Genomic DNA, 19485 nt, shown 5'->3' with positions numbered 1-19485 from the left:
GACTGACCTGAGACTTGATCTACAGTTCGTTGCATGAAAAAAATGTGTTGGCAGAATGCAGTTAGCTAACTGGATAGCGTCCGTGTAATAATTTATCTTGGCAAAAGCATGCTATATTAAATTAGCTGGTGATGACGAACTGATACAACAGAGTTATGCTAAGCAATTGCTATATGTCGCAAGCCTTTTATTAACAAAGTATGCGTTCCAGTCGGACAAATTCGAATTTAGAATCACTACTGTGCAAAGCGGCGAACAATGCGGATGTCAGGTAAAATACATCTTTTATTGTGGGACTATCTCTGTGTTTTGTAAGCTCATTCCCAGCTTAGCTACAGCCGTGATTTCCAAAGCCACAGTAATACTACATGTTTTTTGGACGTGCAGTTGTTTTGGAAAATAACGAATATAGGGAAGCAGTTGGTAAAGCCATGGAAATTGATAAAATGCCGTCTTGTTCATGTTGTTCAGTTGTCACGTCCATGTGCGAAAAAAACAAAACAAACCCAAAGTTTCCGAAACAACCAATCAATTGCATATTTTCATATTGCACTTACGCCTCAAATGTATTCAGATGGATTCATCAATATTTTGAAATCCGTGGTAATAAACAGATTCTAAACATAAAATTAAAACCCACAACTTATGCTTTAACTTAAGCTCAGATGTTCAAAAAGTAAGTCGTATTTTTTCTCTACAGCATATATTAACTTTTTGATGGACACTGAATACATTGGCAGACGGCACCAACATTCACGTTAGCACAGTACTGACGGGACTGTGTGTACCAGATAGTCACGAATAGATGAAAAACATCAAATTTCAGTTATAAAACAATAAGTTATCTGTAAGTAGTTTAAAGACTGTAAATCAAGTGAAATCATGTTTTTAGTTAAATTGTACAAACTGTTTTCATAACAGGGAAGTTCAGTCACTTCTGTCTCAAGGCGCAAATCCAAACTTAGTGCAGAGTGATGGTGTTGCTGCAGTACATCTGGCTGCAGGTAAGGAGTCAGAGAAAGGAATCCGCTGCCTAAAACTACTCCTGCAACATGGAGCAGACCCCAACCTTAGGTAAGTGTCATTCCACTCTGGAACCCAAGTATTACGTGAAGTATCTATTACAATTAAGTAAATAATCAGTCCTTTAATCATTGTTAAATCCCTTGGGAATGAGTATCGATTTCCTGACCCATGTGGCCGTGTGATTTTGTGTTGTTTGTGTGAGACCAAACTTGTTTCGCCCTCTCTTTGCTGTCAGATCTACAGAGGGTTTGACTAGTCTTCACATAGCTGCATCCTGGGGCTGTTACCAGAATCTCAGACTGCTCCTGAAGAACGGTGGAAACCCCAGCCTGAAGGATCAAGTGAGAAGCACCTTTTTGTTTTTTGTTTTTTTTGTTTTTAAGCTTGCCCAGCATGTTAACATATCGTAGTTGTAGTTATAATGGTGTCTTTGTCAGAGTGCATATGTCTGTCCTCTTAGGCTATTTGATGTCAGACTTTCTCATATGATTATGATCAACAAGTACAGAGAGCCATGAAATGTTCAAGACATAGAATAGCATGTTGTTGTTGCCATAAATCACAAAATGAAAAATCTCACCTTTTTTTGTGATGAAGCTTGACATGTTGTAACTTCATCTTACCTAGGATGGGAACAAACCGGCTGATTTAGCAGAGCAAGAGGACAACAGCAAATGTGCCATTTTGCTCTCGGAGTATGAGTCCCAGTCTGCACAGATGGAAAATGAAGATTTACCCAAGTTCGAATATTGTAAGACTTTAAATATATTTCCATCATACTGTGCATACTGTGATCAGAATGTGCATAATTTACTGTGCTTTGTAATTATTGATAGAAGTGAAGTGGTAACCACTGTTAGAAATGATACAGGTGAGAAAATAATGATTTGGAACAGCAACCTATGCTCCTATAGTACTAAACTATACCTGTTCTCTAATTTCAGTGTTTTGTCATAAGAATGTTCTTTGTTCATTTTGTTTATAGCCATCTACTCTGGCCATTCGAACAAGCCCAGTTTCCTGGACTGTAGCATTGGCTCTCAGGGCTTTTCTATGCTGAGTGAACTGGCAAACGAGCCACTGAGCAGCACCCGGCGTTCCTCTTTACTCTGGACGTCAAGAATGAGCAACAGGCCCAGCTGGAGCAGGCAGAGTGACCTATCACATCTCCAGATGTCTGCTACACAGGACTGCGACAGAACGTCGGACTGGGACGCCCCTGTGTTCTCCAGCACTCGTCTGTCGGTTGCCGTCGACAACCTCGCAGCTATGCCCACGCTGAAGGAGGACGTCCCGCTTACGGACTGCGAAAGATCCGCCGCGTTTCGTCCGGCTCAGTTCGATCCGTCGTCGGGTCCTTCCCGACGCGCCAGCCGCAAAAGCGTGAGCTTCAGAGACTTTGATGAATATTTCCCCATTCCCTCACCTCACTCTCCGTCTCAGACGCAGCATCAGCCGCAGCTAACTGCAGATAAGGACAGCTCTTGCTGGGGAGACTCCTCAATAGATTTCTCCCTGTACCCCGATTTCTTAGACTCACAGCGATTGGCGACTGTGTTGCACCACCAAGGGATCGACGTCACGTCGCCCGACCACGTTTTCGTGTTCTCACGAGATGAGGAGAGCTCTCCGGAGGATTTCGAGAAGACCGTGGTGGGGTTTCTGACTTTGGACAACGGGTCAGATGACGTGTTTGATGATCAGGGAAACGAGGTGAAAGGTCTCACTCAGGCACTGTGTAGCAGCAGCAGCAGTGGCTCAAGTAAATACAGTAGTTGTGACAGTGACCAGTACAAGACAGCCATTGAAGTTTCCGCACATCAGAAAGATCTCTTACCTTCAGAGGAAAGTGAAGAAACAGAAGAGCCTCTGGTGAATGAACATGATAAAGATCCGTCCCTAGAACGCTATGATGGTACCAACCCCACCACTCATGGAAACGACAGAGGAGGGTTGTTCAGTAACATTCACTGTGGTGAAAGAAATGAGGTTATGACCACTCCGGCTGTTGCTGCTGATCTCGCTGCTAAACACTCTGTTGAAGTGACAGAGATGATTAGTAATCTGACTTTGACTCCCAGAGCATGCCATGACAGGGCAGAGGAAGAAACCAGTGTTGGTTCCAGTAAGGTGCCAGAGATCCTGGGTGCTAAGAGTCATTACGTTGAAGAAACCCCCAAATCTGCAACGTTCAGCACGGCACAAGTCGAGCAAAACGAAGACGATGTTCTGTTGACTCCGAGCCCATTCGTGACTGGCAGAACCCGCTCCAGACTCAGCCGCTGCTCTCAGAGGATGAGTAAAAGCTCCACCTCCTTCTCGTCCAGCTCCTCCCTTTTCGAACAGACCCTGCCCACTCCGACTCGAGTGCGACGCAATGCCGTGAGGACGCCCGAGAACGTTGATGGCAGGCGCACGCCGTCTGAGCGCTGCTTCACTCCGTCCCTTGAGGACAGCACCACGGGAGGGACATACGACTCCCAGACGAGCACCCTGAAGTCATCTTATGGCTCATATGATCAGGGCAGCCAGGCTGACACTGTACTTGTCTCAGGGAGCATGGCAGATACAGTCATTATCTCTGGGAGTGTTACGGAGACCGACAGCGGCTCTTTGGCTGAGACCTTGGGGAAAGGCAGCCTGGGAACTCCCAATCCATGCCACAGAAGAGAACTGTCTGACAGAGACCGTGAGTTTTTAACCTCTGACGTGACGACCAGTGAAAGCGGGGATACAGAAGGACCCACAAAAGCAGGACTGCAGAGAGCAGACTGTTACAGCTCCTCTTCGGGAGAGAACGATCGCTGGATCAGTTCGGAGTCCTCTTCTCAGGGGAACTTGGACTCCCCCATCACAGGCTTCGATACCCCCACCCCCCATGACCGTCCTGCTGAGACTCCCGAGTCTGGCTACAGTCGTAGATACAGTATGAGTCGCCTCTCGGGTCGACACCGACCCCGGTCTCTGGCCAACCTCTCGTACACGCCGGGCGGACGACCCCTCATCACGGACGTGGACGAACCCGTGGAATATCTCTACACAGACATCGAGAAAGGACACGAGCTCATCGAGACTCACGTGCCCCCTACGTCCAACACCTCCCTCAGCTCCACCACCAGCGAGGACACGGTATTGTACGACTGGCGTTCGGCGCAGACCAGCCCGGTCAAAGGAAAGGAGAACAAGAAGCCCAGCGAAGAGGATGACCGCGTCGAAACCGGAGGGTTGACGGACAAAGAGCTTCGACGCAGGCTGATCGAAGTGGGGGAGGAACCGGGCCCCATAAACAGCCACACGCGGCCCATATACATACAGCGACTACGCCGCCTTCAGAACGCAACCACCAAGCAACAGCCGGCTCAAGCAGGCACGAGCCCTTTTACTGGTGCGTACGCTAACACAAACGCACGTCATCGTGTCGTGTTATATACAGTTTCGTCATGTAACTTTAAAAGTGATGTCGGTCGGGTCGTAAACGTTCATGCTGATGTTGGCTTGCTTTAGGTTACAGCCCCGAGCTCTGTCGGGCGCTGCAGACGTTTGAGCTGCCGGACTGCAAGGCGGAGGAGTTTGCTCTGAGTGAGCAGTTTGATCAGCCTGATCAAAACAAAAGGTGGCGCGAGGGACTCATCAAGTCCAGCTTCAATTACCTGCTGCTCGACCCGAGGTGACGTACCTGGTTTGATCGTGAACTGTCTGTCCCTCTTCCGTCCATGATCTATACAGACGCACAGATGAAATCTTGCTGCGTTTTAACACACGTCATTTTAATTTTGACTTCGCAGAGTTACGAAGAACCTACCGTTCCGAGGTCAGGCCATGACGATGAAGGAGTGTTTTCAGACCTTCGTCGGTTCGATCTTCTACGTGGGCAAGGGCAAGCGTTCCCGACCCTACAGTCATCTCTACGAAGCTCTGGAATATTTCAGGGGAGACAAGACCTCTAAAGTATGACACCCTCCCCACACTGTCTTATAGTTGGCTTTGAAAATGTCTTACAGTGTGTGTCAAACAAAATTAGTGTCGAGCATAAGCAGAAGTGCACGAGAGAGTTCTTCTCATCTTAAGTGATTAATATTTCATTGGACTCTTGTCCATTTGATCATTCAACCAAACGAATGAGTTAAAATCGACAGTGTTTGAGAATAACATTATCGAATCCATTCTAGGTTTCCCGAAAGAATAGGTTTCTTTTTTCTCTAAGTTCTCTCAATAATTTTAAATTCGTCTTCGGTTTAAATAGTGGTTGCCTGTCAAGCATGTGTGCTCTACGCCCTGCCAAAACTGTCACTTAGGCTTTGTTCTACAATATGTGATAAAGGGTTAGCATGTGTTCTCTGTATGAGGGTGAAATGTCTGACCTGAATGTATGTGTTGTGTGTTTCCTATAGAAACTATGCTCCAAAGTACAGCACATCCTGCAGGTATGGAATGCTGACCAGGGCGTGATCTCCTTGCACTGCTTCCAAAACGTCATACCGGTGGAGGCCTACACCCGCGAAGCATGCATGGTGGATGCCATCGGTGAGGAAGACCGACTTCATATCTCAAACACAAAAAAAAAAAAAACCCCCGCAGACAAATAATGAGGCTCTCAGCGAAGCCAGAAAATTCAATGAACGAACTATGAGAACACATTGAATTCTTTTTCCAGACTTAGTTTCTCTTTGCTTTAGATACGTTTGAATTTAATTTTTTTTTTTTTTTCTAATTAAATTTCATTGCTTTCAGGGTTGAAGATGCTCACCAATCAGAAGCGAGGAGATTATTACGGCGTGGTATCCACGTTGCCAGCCAAACGTCGACGAGAGCTTGGCGTTCACCTGCTGTACCGTGCCATGCAGATCTTCTTGGCGGAGGGAGAGAGGCAGCTTAGGCCTGCGGACCTGCGTATGGGACACTGAGACAACTCTTTTTGCATTAGAGTTCCTAGCAGAGCTGACTGTAGCATAGTAGAAAGCAATACATCTCAAACCTGGTCCTGGAGAACCACCACACAAGATGGTTTAGTCCCAGCCCAACATCAGCACATCTGATTCAGTGGTCCACTGATCAGCACAAACGAAGTGAATTAGTGTGAATTAGCCGGTGTCGAGCTAAATGTGGGTTGGCTACTTGGATCTTGGGAACTGAGTTGAGTTGAGAGATGAAGTTGTGGACAGTCTGTGTTGAAACTTGGTGTATGTAGCTGTGTTATTGTCTTATGATTACAGTAACGGAAAACAAAACACATATAGAACCACTAATTATGAGCCAGGACAGTACCATTGTGGAGATATGGGCCAGTGTGTTGTAATGGACTCTTTTATATAGCATTCTACCATATGCAGGGAAACTAACAATGATTCTAAAATTTTCAAACCCAAAAGAACAAAAAAATAGCTTGATTAATACTATGATTCTCCAATTACTTGAATGAAATGATTAGTAATTTTGAGTGTTTTTAACAGAAGTCAGCTATTCTAGATGTTATACAGTTAGACACTACAACGTTATAGATAGATAGATAAAGAAAGAAAAAAATACAAATGTACAAGTGGTATTCAAAAAAAAAAAAAAAACAACACTGAAAAATAATAAAAAGCGTGGTTTAAACAGGTAGAATGAATGTGAGGCTTAACCTCACCAGAACTTTCTCAGAGGGCACACTGTGTTCAGGTTCTGGGCATTCTCAGTGTACATTCTCATGCTGTGTTCAGGTACTGGGCATTCTCTGAGTTCTCATCTCACTGTGTAGTTAAACACAACTTAAAAGATCTTGGACGTTCAACTCCCTTTTACAGCAAAAGCATCCAGATTCAGTCATAGAGGGCTGTAGACCTAATAAGCTTTGAATCAGCCTATCGCTGTGCTCTGATTGGCTGAAGAGTTCAGAAACTTGTTTTCTGGGTAAAACAAAAACATAAACATACAGTCTGTAACTAAGAGGTGAGAACAGGCCTTTGCTTTAGATATTAATTAACAATCAAAATCACTACTCGACCTCAGACGGAGGCAAATTGGAAATGCATTACCCTGCTTTAGAGTGGACTTTACCTAGGGAATAAAATTATGACATAGTAACTCTGCAGAGATTCCAAACATAAGAAACTGTGTTGATCTTTAGAATGAAAGATGGGCTTGAAAGATTTTGAGAATTACTGTGTAGTAATATATGACTAGAAGGTCTGAGGTTGATTCATGTTTGTTTGTTTTTTTTTGTTTTGTTTTGTTTGTTTGTTCTTTTTTCATTAATGAGCACTTTTATGAACGTGCTTTGAACAGACAGTGTGAACACAATGCCATTAATTTTCTTTTACCATCAGGAAGATTTTACTTCTCAAAGCAGTCCGTTCAAGTTACAAGTTCTTTTGTTATAAGATATGATCTGTGCAGTCTTAAAAATGTTTTCTGTCAAAATTAAGGTGAAAAACATGTTTTTTTTTTTTTTGTTTTTTTTTTGTTTTTTTAATCTTTCTAAAACAAAGTCATTTATTCCTTTTCTCATCTGAAATACTGGGAGGAAAAATACAGTTTCAAAGGGATTTTAGACAAACCATCTTTTACATGTATTATGTATTTGATGCCAGCTGCCGCAGTTAGTGTAATATTCATATCCATACTCCTAACGTACTAAAACACCTTTCCATTTTATCACTGACATCATAAGGAGCCATTAGGTATTGTCGTGTTGTCTTAAGTAAATCTTTTGTGTATATTTGGCATGCCATTGTATGTTTGCTCTCTCTCTTTTTTTCCTTTTTGTAAGGATTATTGTGATAAAAAAAAAAAGTCCTGTGATCAATGAACTGTCTCTCTTCCTTTAGCCAGGCACTGGCAAAACCACACTGTCAGTCTGTAATACTCGTTAGAAACGACAGACAGATTCTCTAGAAAAAAAGAGTCATTTTATTTATTACAGTTGAGTAAAAACGCATAATGTAATTCAGGGAATTATATAATGTAGAATAAGCGTAACAAGTTCTGCTTTCTGTCAACCAACATTTAGCAGGCAAACTGTGTAGAACATCTGATCTATCCTGTTCTGTCCTGATTCATCTCAAACATATACCGTTAAGACTTAGGCTTTGGAGAGCGAAAGAGTTAGAACATTTTTTTCATTGTGTAAGACAAAAGTGTTTGTTGTGTTTCAATTAATCCAGGTGAAACAATAGTACAAAATACAAAGTGTGGGCTATGCTCATGTCAAGGACAGAGAACCCATCAATAAAAAGAAGAAGCACTGGTATGTAGGCATTCAGTACACTGTAATCAGTGAGCTCCCTATTTAAGTGTTCTTTAGTAAATCATATTACTTTTCCTGAGTAAGTAAAGTATACATATGACTCATCCGACCATTTAGATGCCAGTATAGAGGAGTCCTGACCAGCCTTAACACCACCCAGTCGTCCCTCGGGCATCCTGGTACATGGGTCCACTGTTCCACTAAGCACATGCACAACACTTGGGAACTTCTCTCATATAGAGTTTTGTCTGTGGAGCACTTAGGGACAACGTTATTCCTCCCCCATGAAACAGTACTCCTCTCCACAGAGCGCTTAAGTCCAACGATATTTCTGCATCTCGGGAAACGGCATCTGTCCGTTCCACCGCGCTGCACAGACTCGGAGGGGCCCAGATTTAAAGGTGCTCTTGACCTTCGTGCACACTGTTTTTCCTCTTCACACAGCTCTGACATACACACTGGCTCACGCCTAGCCCGTTTGATCTCTCCATGGAAGCAGACAACAAGCCGCTGTCTGTTATTTGTTCTTGCCTTTCCCCTCGCCATGCTGCGGTAACTCCCCGTTTGGTGTGGCTGTGGGCTGAGCGGTCTTGATCGTGTCCTGTTTGGGTTTGGAGGACGTGGCGGGCTGCCACAGAAAGAACTCGTGTAGGAGTGTATTCACTGTGTCTGGGCATTCCATCATAACCATGTGACTCCCCTCATCGATGACTTTGAGGAAGCCCAAGAGCAAAATCTGTAATGAAGTAATTCAAATGATTGAACGTTTGGAATAGGGACACCGTTGAAACGCAACTGGCTAGAGCTGAAAAACTGAGCGTAGCTGACAATAAACTTCACTTCGGATCATAAAAGCTTTTCAGATTTCACAGGATCATTCACATAAAGTATGAACATTCAATAAAAATGCGCTAAGCTGAGGAAAGACTCATGAGCTCGTTTGTATTTTTATTACACGTAAGACAGTAAAAAAATCTTATTATAATATGGCATTTGAAATTAAATACCAGATTTTTATCTCAAATCTGAGATTCCCTGTATTAAACAATGACAAGAAATTAAATTTTCAAAAAATGATAATCTTATAAATAGATTTGTTACATCACAAAAATCCAGTAATATTTTACGATTTGAGGTCTGAGGTTTAACCGCTGGCCTGCGGTGAAGTCCTCTGGCTCAATAAAACGCCAAATAAAACAGTTTCAGTGAAACAGACAAAAAAAACCAAAAAAACATTTTAAAGCACATGGTACATGATAACAGGTAAAATACCAGTTTACCTCTGCCATGCGCTGATCCTCCTGGATCGGCACAAACTTGTCGTACATGCCGTGCACCAGCAGGATGGGCACAGTGATCTCAGCGTGGTACACCTCGTCGCCCTCAGGCCAGTACTGACCGCTCATCATCGCCCGCAGAACGAACGAAGACACGTTAAAAGCGTTGTTCTCTTTTAGCAGCCTCTTCTCTTTCACACCCTGATGCGCAAACCCGGCCCTTTAAAAGCCAAGAGACAAGGAAAATTCACACAGAAATACGACAAAAAATATGGCTCTCGTTGGATTTTCTTGCTTTAAATAAACGAGAAGTAAAACAGACATAAGTAAAAAAAAAAAAAAAAAAAGGGGCAGATGTTTTTTTTTTTTTTTTATTGTCAGTTGAGCTCAGATCATTTGAAAGTCTTACATGAGGAAGCTCCAGGTGAGACATGGGGAAAGGCAGTGTAGCACACAGGTGGGCAGGTTGAAGATGGAGCACAGACTGGGTTCCAGTGCGGTGGGACCACCACCGTTTATCATCACCATTTTATGAACCTGGTCCGGATACTCGTGGGCCAGAAACGTGCAAAACGACACACTGTATACACAAAGAAGAGGGAGACGTATCACAGGTAAGAATAATAACATTATTACAAAGGTGTAATGATAAAAACCACAGAACATTTCTGAGCCATTGGGAATTTAAACTTTCTCTCTGTGCATGTGCTTGTGATTTGTGTGTGTGTGTGTGTGTGTGTGTGTGTGTGTGTGTGTGTGTGTGCGCGCGTGTGTGTGCATGCGTACACAAATATAATGCACTGAATGCATGTTTACAATAGCCCTTCATATTTCTCTCCCATTCCTCTCTTTGAGTACCTTTCAATATAGTTCTGAGGAAGATTTTTTTTTTTGATAGGTATACTATGTATATACACAGCAGAGAGATGACGTGGAAGAAAGAGGTACTATTTAAACATAGGCATTTCAATGTTCCCATACTGAAATGAGTGACATCAACAAGAGTCTTGGGTTCAGGGAATCCCCACTCACCCATATGAGTGTCCGATGAGAATATTCCTCCGTTTTGCATATTTTTTGAAAATAATTCGTATGTCTTCCGCCAACGCATAAAAAGTGTATGCGGCAGGAATCTGAGGTGCCGAGCTGGCCCCGTGACCGGCAAGGTCAGGTGCAATGACCTCGTAGCCCAGTTGAGAGAAGAAATCCAGTTGGCTATTCCAGATGTCCAGAGACCCTCCCACTCCGTGGATGAAGAAAAGAGCCACGTCCGAGTGTGTGCCTTTGCAACAGGTGATCTTTCTCTCGCAGTCGATGATGATGGTCCGTTTGGGTTTGCGGCGCCGTCGTGATGGAGGTTTCGGGTTCTGCGGAGAGGCCGGGCTTTCGGACGGCTCCACCTCCGTCGTGTTACCGACGTCTTTTTCGCCGTTCTGGGCCTGCAACAGCTCAGCCTGAGCAGAGTCGCTCAGATTGTCTATGAGTAGCTGCCCATTGCGATACACCGTGATTCTCCGCTTACAGGTCACGGAACCACCTTCTCCAGTCGCCGGTTCCTCAACCACAGTTCGCTCGGGTATAATGTGTCGGACACGTAACACCCTCCCAGGCTTTACCTCCACAAACTCAAAGGCGTCGGCTGGCTCTGAAGTCTCTATGGGAACTACAACATTGGCAGACTTCCCTGTCAGGCAACACAAGATCCCATCCAGGAAGCTGTTCAACATGATGATTGCCTGTGTGTGAGAAAAATCAAATCATATAAAAATGTTCGCCACAACCTGCCAACAAACAACCACTGGAAGAAAACAAAAATTTACAAAAATTTGAGTCCACTTTGGAGGCAATGGTCTGTTAAAGTTAACTGGTGGTCAGATGAGACTTTCACAGCTCCAGGGACAGATGCTGAGCAGAGACGATTACTTAGAAGAACAAGAGTGAGTGGAACACTGTGAATTGCATCAAAAGGTGCCTCTATTGTGACATCTTTTTCTGTTAAAATCAGGTGTGAGACAGTTTTACACATTACATTCACATTTGTTCATTTAGCAGACGCGTTTGTCCAAAGAGATTCCTGAGACAGACAGAATACAAACCAAGTGTGCAGCCATTAAGGAGCTGTCTGTGCCATAGGTGCTGCCACTGAGTTCAGTATTAGACCAGATGCAAGTGCAAAAAAAAAAGAAAAAAAGAAAAAAAGAACAAGGTAAGAGAGGTAACTACAGACAGATACAGGTAAAAACAGTGCTAATGGGCTGGGGCTACAGGTTTTAAGGTGTTATGGGTGAAACTGTACTTCATGCTGACATCTCAGAAGCAGCATGTACTTTACATAGACTTAACACTGGTGCTAAATTTTCCTCCAAACAGACACGCCGATCCCCTGCCAAGGCTTAATCCAAAACCTGGCAGCTTAAAATATGATCAACGTACGCACAAAATCAGTCTTTAATTCAAGTCAACAGTTCTCTTTACACAACAGTCTCTCGCTGAATAAACAGTTCAATGGTTCATTTAGTTCTCAAATCCAGTTTGTTCACTAGGCCACAGAAAGATGAGTGCTCTATTTCTTTTAACGCGGCTTCTAGGGTAATAATAGAAACACACCATTATAGCTTGTCTGCTTTAAACCCATCTGTTACCATGTGTTCACACCGAACTGCCTGTAGTGATTACAAAGCTCATTGTGAAAATTCTCGAGCTTATCACAAAGCATAGCGTATCCACACACAGTGTAACACAGGAGGAAATGCTAGAATACTTTTCAGCTGCAAGATATTTGCGTGCACAACCATTTAGCTTTGAATGAAGTAAAGAAACTTCACAGAGTGTGTTGACCTAATTTCATTGGGTCAGACATCTTGTAAGCTAACGGCGACTAAGCTGAAGGCTCAGGGACCAACAACATAAAGGCCTAGGTGAAACAATGACCACAAGGAGCTTGTGAAGATGACTAAGAACTGTCTGAACGTCAATATGGAATTTTTTTTAAATGTCTGCTCTAAATTTTTTATAGGAAACCAGTAAAATCTGGAACAAAAAAGGGAACTGTGTTCTCAAATGTGGGAAGGACACAGAGCGCTAACAACAGTGTTCTGAAACACAATCATTGCTCATAGATACAGAGGAGACAGTATTTACAACAATCGGAAACAAACTGCATCTGCATCTAAAAAGTGAAAAGATCTGACATAAGCAAGATTAAAAAAGTGAGTAGATCAGAACATTATCACATATAATGTGATTTCGACAGATGACAAGTGAGACAAAGACAGCAAGGTCCATGTCAACAGATGACAAAACGACAATATCATCAGTTACAGACAAACAGTAGCCAATTAAGTGGCTGAGGGCAAATACAATTTCCTTGGACTCCACACGGTTTAACTTCGAATGTAAGGGTACATAATCATATAATTGCGAGTACGACCCCTTATATCATAAAAAAGTAATTAGATGCACTCAGAGGCAGTGCTTGATCTGCCATCAACAAGTGGTTAGTTACAAAAGCATTTTCGGTCCTCGGATTTCTAAAGAATCTTATGTTTAACACCTGCCTGTAGGTGCTTTAGTTGTGTGACAACCATGATATGACCAACAAACATGTAGGCTGCTAACGATCTGTAATGTTTCATTGCTGACATTCATTTCACCTGTCTCATAGTTGCACAGATGTGTAGAGTACTTCATGTCATGAAACTGATCAGAATAGCGCCCGGGAAAGTGTACACTGGCGCACTATACCGCAAACAGCAACTAGTCAAAAGATAATGTAAATCGAGCATATTTGTACGGCATTTAACATTAAACAAAAATACACGAACATTTGCTCCAAAAAAAAAAATCTGACAGTAACCGAACACAATTTCTGTGATATTTGTCTGGCGGCTCACTTGAAGCATCTGAGAAATCCGTAATTTTAATATCACACTGTTGCTAGAAATTCTTTCATCAGCGACCTATATGCAGACCAGACGGTCACCATCGACGCTCTGTAGTTTATCCATTCACAAATTTATACTGAAGTCTTGGGTTCATTGACAACTCAGTACCGGTGGAGGTGCGGGACAATATAGATCTTACCTGATTATGGATATTTTCGATGCATGGAAACGCTGATTTATTTTATCCTGTTCGGCTCCCTTTAAAGCAAGCGTGTGGAAAAAGACGAGCGATAATCTGTCTGCAGCCAATCCAATAATCTAATCTAATTCGAATCTGTTACACTGGGTCTAATTTCTTACATGAAACAGTCTTCATCGCTACTTACTTTTTGCGGCATGAGCACTGGCGATTACCAGTTTTCAAACATACTTAATACCGAATTCCCCAGAGTTGATATTTTAACAAGAAAATAACATTTACTGATGGTTTTGTGCGTGGGTCACAAATTGAGCCATTCAACTATCCTACGATGAATCGTCTCTGTACGCGAGATGCCGCCCCCTGCCGGCAAAATTTTGTGCAAACACGCTTGCTTCTAATAGTAGTTCTCATTGTACTCTCTCTGTCTCTTCCTTATATTATATTATATTATATTATATTATATTATATTATTTTATATTATATTATATTATTTGACGTGTAATATTTTTCATTTGAGTGACGTTGCAATGGGCATAACTGCAATGATAAATTCTTTGCTTTTTACAAATCTATTTTCTTTGAAAACTGGTTTAAAAATAACATTATACAGGTTGGTCAGTTACTTAAACCAGGTGGTCAGTTATATAACTACTCAGAATCTCTCTCAGTTTATCCCATTCCTGTTACTCCAAAAGATTTTTCTGTTGTGCTCGACGCCATTCCTTCAGGTGTGACTATGCTGTTAAGAGGGATTTCTTTCTCAACTCCTGTTGTTCCAGCTTTTGATCCCTGTGAAACAAATGTGTTTTTCAGCCAGTCATCAGAACAATAAAAGAATTACAACGCTTTTTCAACAAGATACTGTCACTGTACCTCATGTGGTCTCATATTGGAATTGTATGGATGACAGTATACTTTGGAAGAAAGTCTGGTACTTACCATATAAATATCTTTTAACAAATAAGGTGAGAGAAGTATCATTTAAACAGCTGCATAAATACCACCAGGTCAAACATCCAGATTTCATCCAGATTTAAAAAGGGCATTGACACCAGCTGCTCTTTTTGTAACTCCGCTCCTAAAACAACTGTGCATTTGTTTTGGATGTATCCATATTGCAAAAATTCTGGTCAGATGTTCTTGTTTTTATGCAAATGTTCTTTAATGAGTTGTATTTCTCCTTTAAACACATTCTTTTTAGGATCTTTGATCACAAGAAGGAGGAGGATGACAAATATTTTATAATAAATTTTATTTTTATATTTGCCAAATTCTATATTCATAAATGTACATTTATGTCAAATATAAATGTAAATGTAAATGACCTGTCAAAATATTTAGAGAGTAGTACGTCTTCAAAAAGTACCAAGGCAGTTAAATTATTGAATCTATGTGAATCTTTTAAAACAGATCGTTATTTAGTGCTTCTGTAATGCTCCCTGCTCCTCTGCCTCCTCTTTTCTCACTGTATGTTTTCATTTGACATCCTCGTGTGCCCCCATTCTCTTGTGCCTCCATTGGTATTTGTTATTCTTATCAATAAAAAGAAATAATAAAATATTCGCTTATACGGGGGAATAACAGCGTTAGGACTGATCATTGCTGATCGATTCTCAAAGGACTGATAGAACTCAGTCATAGCCAATCGAACAGACAGCAGCATACCGTGTGACTCAACGCGGAAGAGACAAGGTGAGTAGATACAGGGTTGCCAGTTAAGCATTTTACAAACCTAATTGGAATGTTTCAGTCTAAGACCTTTTACTTGGTGGAAGGAGCTTTTGCAACACTCCGTCTTGTACTTCTGCTGGGAGAGGTTCCTCTGAATACACAATGCATTATCTTCATTATTTTAATCGAATACGGTTTTGAACCACTAGTTGGACTTAATTTCATAAACGTTTACAACAATGTGTAGATGATAATCTCTGCATAGCTCAAAATAAATTTGGATACAGACAGAATATATCCAGAGTGCCAGATAACAAAACACCAACTCATACAGCTAGTAGAATATAATCCTCCCTTGGTTTGTTTGAACCGTGTTAAGTATAGCTGTGGTTTACTGAAGTAAGGAACAAAGCAGTTTCCCCAGTTCCATTAGATGAAAATCGTACGATGTAATAATATCACCATTTCCCTATGGCAAAAATACATTTGTAATAACTGATGAAGACGAAATTGTTTAGAATTGTTATATGATTGATATTACACATCACAGTGTCATAGTGCTCTTTGGTTTTCGATGTGGTTTTCTTTAATTCATTCACAATCTGGCAACCTTCTAATAGAATCCTCTACCAGTGTAAGGATGTCTTTGGTGGTTCCGCGAGTGTAGGAAAACGTCGGTCTAGCATAGATTGTAAGATTTGTTTATTTTGCTCCGCGTCTTCTATAGATTTTATCATATGTTTTGTGCTCTAAATTCACAAGCTTGATGTTTTTTTATCAGCTAACTCGTTGAACTAAGTTACCTCTAGTTAACCTGGTGACCAGTACTAGTAACTAGCAAGTTGGCTACGTGTAGCTGATTTGCTAACCCACTCGCGCTGCATAACTGCTTTGTTGGCTAACTGAAAGTTTGACATCTGAGGACAAAGAGAATGGACAAGGTAAAGCACATATTAAGTGACTAATTGTCGTTATCACAATCCATTTCTGAGCCGTAACCAGTTATTATGAGGAAGCTCATAAATGCCAAAGGTACTGTTGTTGAACTTCCAACAGTGGCTAGTCAGCTAATTTTCTCAGCCCTTGGGTTAGCGTTACATCTCTCGTGTTGTATTGCTGTCTGGTTGAGCTGCAGCTAACATATTGTCTTTAGAACAAGTATATTACCGGAAACCAACTCTAACATTAAACACAAACGTTTAATTTGTTCTTCATGTGCATTCCGCGTTTTGATGTTAACTATACAGCTAGCTCTCCAACTACTGCATTACCAGCACAGTTAAAACGACAATAACTAGCTAGCTAGCTAACCATCTAGCTAGGTTAAAGCTACTGATTTTGTTCCATGGAACACTTTTATTGGAACAGTGACAAAGTCTTGAATCTTTAATTGTTAGTGTGATAACCAGCCAGCAGCAGTCAGCTATGTATATGGGTAGTCCTTGGCAACACACGTTTCTGAGGAAGATTTTATATCACCACAACACATGTGGTTGCCCTGATGGGGAAACGCCCTTGCTAGGTTGACAGTGCTGTAGTAACCCCGTTGTTGATACGAACCCCCTAATATTAGTCTGACCTTTGGACTATTGTATCCTTCACTTGCACATCTTAAGTCTGTATATCTCTCTGTACATCCCAGTTGCAGTGATAGCCTTTTAGTTATCACGTTTCGATTAGCCTTTTATTGGTTGCCTGGTAGCCGGTTAATCACGCGAAGATACTGATAATAATTGACCTCTGGTAGTACTTAAGTCGTTAACAATCAATAGTGAGGATGAAATACGTTGTCATTCATGTTCTGTTCCTTGTCATCGCCTAAATCTTGCCTCAGTGAGATCTGTGATGTTAAAAGACTCATAAAAACTAACAGGGGGCATTTGAGCCAAATAACACATGATCTTTGTTTGAATAGGGGTACCGGCAGTCACCCCACATTTCACACCGTTTGTTTTTTCTTTGTCTTTATCTTTTTAAGGCCGATTTTCTCAAGGGTCTCCCTGTTTACAACAAGAGTAATTTCAGCAGATTCCACGCAGATTCAGTGTGCAAAGCATCAGTAAGTTTTTTTCAACAAATTACGCCCCCCCTCCTCCCCAGTTAAAAAAAAAAAATTCTGAGTTAGTTGTGGTTGTGAATTTCCCGTCTGAGCGTGGTGTTCTATTCTGCCACAGAACAGAAGACCGTCAGTGTATCTTCCCACACGAGAGTTTCCCTCAGAGCAGAGTAAGTGTTTGTTTAGACAGAGTCAGTCTGTTTAAATGTCTTACGACATTTAATCTCATGAGCTTCATGTGAGTGCGTAAGGACAGTGTGTGTGTGTGTGTGTGTGTGTGTGTATACATACATACATACATACACACACACACACATATATATATATATGTATGTATGTATGTGTGTGTATGTATATGTGTGTGTGTATTTGTTTATATGTGTGTGTGTGTATGTTTTTTTGATGATGAAGGAAGGCGTCGGTCATTCCATGCATTAATTGTCATCTACAAAAATTCGGTGTTAGTTAATTAATTCAGATGTCTTCTCCTTTCAGTCATCGTTACAGAAAAAACAAATATTCTTCTGCGTTATCTACACCAGCAGTGGGACAGAAAGGCAAGTGGATGGACAGCATTTTAAAAATCTAAAAATCTTTCTGAAAATCCCCTTCTTCTTCTTCTTCTTCTTCTTTTTTGGCAACAAACTACAGCGGATTCCCAAAGTTCAGTTTTAGAGGGGCCAGAGTCCTGCTGCGTTTTGCTTTTACCTCATAATTAGGAGATGATTGTAACCTGGGAAACAGATGTGTGTACTGTCCAGCCAATACGAAACCACAATCCTCAGGAGAAAATGAATAATTAGTGGAACTTTGGCCTCCCCAGGACGGGATTTTGGGAACCCCCGAGCTTGAAGGATATGGGAAGAGCTCTTCTTCCTTTTATTTATTCAATACAATCTGTACTTTCAAATAAAGAAAGTCATAGGAATGAAGGTAGTCCCAATGGATTTTTACAACACACGCTGTAAGACTGGGCCTGTGTCCACTACACACACAACGTAATGGACTTGTCTCTGTTTATCTTCTTTAATGTAATCCAAGCCAGTTGTGGGACCAGTGAAGTCAGTGTGGGTTATTAATTAGGGAGCCGTTAAGTTTTAAACCAGGGCTCTCCCTCCCAGCCTCATAATGTTAATCAGCAAGAGCTGACGTGGGAATGCCTTGATGAAACAGCCATGTCCTTCAAAGAATTTATATGTACGTAATGACACAATATGGCATAAAGGAAATGATGGTGACTCATTTTGTGTTTTAATGGGCCTCAAAATGTCACGTTTTAGCCAGATGCCATTTCATCTCGCGTCTCATAATTTGATTTGGTTCATCTTAAGCAGAATGCGGCCAAAAAACGGGAGCAAGAGCAGAGCGAGGGGGGAAGCCCAGCACCTCCACGCAAGATCGCCCGCACCGACATCCAGGAGATGAGCGAGGATTCGTAAAACGCGACGGCGGGTTCGACAGCACCATGGACAGGCACAAATACGATGGGATTTTACCGGAGCTCAGACACCTGCACACAGGATTTGGAGTTTTTTTTTTGTTTTTTTTTTCTTACAGAAAGACCATAAAGAGATTTTTTTTTTTTTTTTTTTTTTTTTTTTGGGTATTGCTATGTCATAATGAGTCTGTTAGGATACCTGTCCTGTGTGCAGGGGTACTGCTCAGCCCTGAGGGAAAGAGGGAACTGTACATGTTCACTGCCGGGTTCCCCCCCACCCCCCACCCCGAAAACCCTTAGACGCACTGTGATCTGCTGAGACTGGAGAGGAAATCTGGGGATGGAAAAAAAAAATATGTACAAATGTATTGCCATTCAATACGAGCTGGATGTGTTGGAGGCTTGTTTTTCCGTTTTAGCTGTGCGTGCGTGCGTGCGCGCGTGTGTATGTGATATCGCGTCGTTTTTGTCTTTTTTTTTTTTTTTAACATTTTCCCTACATAACAGTCTCCTAGGACACAGTAGCTCAAGTCTAAGATCCAACTTTTGCTCAGCTGTAGTGTTTGTAGCCTCTGGAAAGCCGACTCAAAAATGCAAAGCAGATTATTTACTATATGACAGTGTTGTTTGGCATCCTCGTATGTAGGATTATTCGTCTTTGCGACCCGCTACTCTTTCTTTTGGTGACCCAGTAGAGCATGAATAC

The 19485-nt window shown here is 41.9% G+C and overlaps 3 protein-coding genes across 3 annotated transcripts; 2 read left to right on the top strand and 1 right to left on the bottom strand.

Moving 5' to 3' along the window:
• Positions 1-200: 200 nt before the first annotated feature.
• On the top strand, positions 201-5930 carry LOC115820692 (uncharacterized). The gene is made up of 9 exons (XM_030784337.1): positions 201-271; positions 922-1074; positions 1262-1367; positions 1654-1777; positions 2012-4411; positions 4531-4693; positions 4812-4974; positions 5418-5550; positions 5758-5930. Exons 1-9 carry the CDS (start codon positions 201-203, stop codon positions 5928-5930), a joined length of 3486 nt encoding a protein of 1161 aa, XP_030640197.1.
• Positions 5931-8768: 2838 nt separating this feature from the next.
• Positions 8769-11255, bottom strand: abhd8b (abhydrolase domain containing 8b). The gene is made up of 4 exons (XM_030784336.1): positions 10561-11255; positions 9938-10108; positions 9532-9748; positions 8769-8987 (listed from the first exon to the last, which is right to left on the bottom strand). Exons 1-4 carry the CDS (start codon positions 11253-11255, stop codon positions 8769-8771), a joined length of 1302 nt encoding a protein of 433 aa, XP_030640196.1.
• A 4962-nt stretch (positions 11256-16217) lies between these two features.
• dda1 (DET1 and DDB1 associated 1) lies at positions 16218-18847 on the top strand. Its single transcript, XM_030784335.1, has 5 exons — positions 16218-16226; positions 17201-17344; positions 17460-17511; positions 17837-17898; positions 18676-18847. Exons 1-5 carry the CDS (start codon positions 16218-16220, stop codon positions 18778-18780), a joined length of 372 nt encoding a protein of 123 aa, XP_030640195.1. The 3' UTR covers positions 18781-18847.
• The last annotated feature ends 638 nt before the right edge of the window (positions 18848-19485 follow it).

This window comes from Chanos chanos, chromosome 9 (assembly GCF_902362185.1).
Source record: "Chanos chanos chromosome 9, fChaCha1.1, whole genome shotgun sequence".
Taxonomy (NCBI): domain Eukaryota; kingdom Metazoa; phylum Chordata; class Actinopteri; order Gonorynchiformes; family Chanidae; genus Chanos; species Chanos chanos.
The sequence above is the reverse complement of the archived record's forward strand: the minus strand, read 5'-3'. Positions and strand labels throughout refer to the sequence as shown.